We start from the raw sequence: 1,731 nt of genomic DNA, 5'->3' as shown, positions 1-1,731 counted from the left end.
TTGTGATCAACTCATTTCTTCATTAGCAATGCAACCTTGTTATCAAGTTAACATTGTTTTCTTTCATATGCAGCTGGACGATGCGTATTGCAGGATCACATATAGTGCATGCATTAGTGGTAATCTGCTTCTACTTTCTGTATGGAGCTGGAAGCGTGTGCCTGTTGGACGCCCGAAGAGCGTCAAGTTTAATCGTTGGGATGAAGATGACGAATTATGACGCCCCACTTGGGCTAACAAGTGGGATGTGGTATCCGAGATGACGAACGATGTTAATCTCATGTATGAAAAGTACATTGTTGAGTTGGACACGATTACGCCTGAGCAGGTAACGAGGACATTACTTCAGTCATTTCTCATGCTTGCCTGAAAAATTGTCATCAATGTTGCTTTGTTGCCCTATTTCATAGGTGGTATGGCAGCCATATGGCGCCAATGACACAGTAGGGTACACTAAGGAGTTTGTCATCAACCTGATGTGTTTACGGGATAGGGATCTTTGGCTTATGCGGTGCCCACTGATATGCAACTGGGCGGTTGAGCTTCATTGGCCACATCGCGTGTATCGTCAGTTTGGTCTGTTCGAGGCTCACCCGCCGGAATGGGTGGACACGGACAAAGCACTTCATAGGTAAAAGAGCATGAACCGTATTGACTAAGCATCGCCACTCCTTCTTGATTGTGCTAATGTTTGGTTTTGTACCATGCAGGTTGGACAAGAGAAAGCAGCAGAAGATAAAGGACTGGGACAAGCATCATGCATCATATGTTACCCATTTCCATCTTAGTGTGGAGCAAGCTCGTAACAGTGCACGCGCCCAGCTTCATGAGCATAGCTCACTTGCTTTCGATAACTACCTACGATGGTTTCTTGAAAATGCTCGAGTTGAGATATGCTCGCCGGCATACAACGACGATATTCTTGAAGATCCCGTAAACTTTGAGGATCTATCGAAGCGGCAGTACAACAAAGATGCCAGGGAAGGGCTAGGAGTCCCTGCTGTTCCGGTGATTAACTATGTGGTAAAGTGTTCCCTTCTTTACTTTCCCGTTGGACGTATTACACATGTTTGAATGGCTAACGTGTTACTTTGTTCTCATCCACGGCGCAACCAGATCAAGAAATCAGCTGATGAAAGTCAGTCTATTCTGGAGAAGACATCGGTTGGAGAAGGCAATGATGAAGGTCCACTACGAAAATTTCTCAAGGTACATATCCCACGCAGGTGTGTCCATGTTACATATCTTGCAGAGTTTGGTACCTTATACACTTGTTCATGTTATAGCGTCAGGCCCAGAAGTTAAGGCGGTTATTGAACCTTCTCGATTGTCGTGACCCAGAATATGATGAACCATTTGCCTCTAGGTCTGGTACACCATCAGACCCCCTATCTCACCATCAGGGGGATGATGTGAGTTCCTCACATGCTTATCTAGATGATGAGGGTGCGGTCACCCAAGAGGTTTGACTAATCTTTTAGATGTAATTCTCACTTGATTAGGATGCCGGTCTTTACCATATTGTTTGATTGTGTGATAGGTTGATGAGCTTGATGATGACATTACTTTGGCGGACGCTCAAGTTCGGTCCGCATACATGTTGAAGCGTAGGTAGCCCATATGCCGTTTCACGCCCATTGACTCAGAGACAACCCAAAGGTGGTCGTAGGGAGCTCGCAGATGGCGATCTTGGATGATGAGTGTGACTCCCCGAGACCGTTGCGCCAGGTG

At 46.0% G+C, this 1,731-nt stretch overlaps 1 protein-coding gene across 1 annotated transcript; it reads left to right on the top strand.

Moving 5' to 3' along the window:
• The first annotated feature begins 476 nt into the window (after nucleotides 1–476).
• Nucleotides 477–1,305, top strand: LOC147990844 (uncharacterized). Its single transcript, XM_087532412.1, has 3 exons — nucleotides 477–631; nucleotides 711–1,022; nucleotides 1,107–1,305. Exons 1-3 carry the CDS (start codon nucleotides 477–479, stop codon nucleotides 1,303–1,305), a joined length of 666 nt encoding a protein of 221 aa, XP_087388538.1.
• Nucleotides 1,306–1,731: the final 426 nt, after the last annotated feature.

The sequence above is a fragment of the Triticum urartu genome, chromosome 1A (genome assembly GCF_056163025.1).
Source record: "Triticum urartu cultivar PI428250 chromosome 1A, HENAU_Tu73, whole genome shotgun sequence".
Lineage (NCBI taxonomy): Eukaryota > Viridiplantae > Streptophyta > Magnoliopsida > Poales > Poaceae > Triticum > Triticum urartu.
The sequence above is the reverse complement of the archived record's forward strand: the minus strand, read 5'-3'. Positions and strand labels throughout refer to the sequence as shown.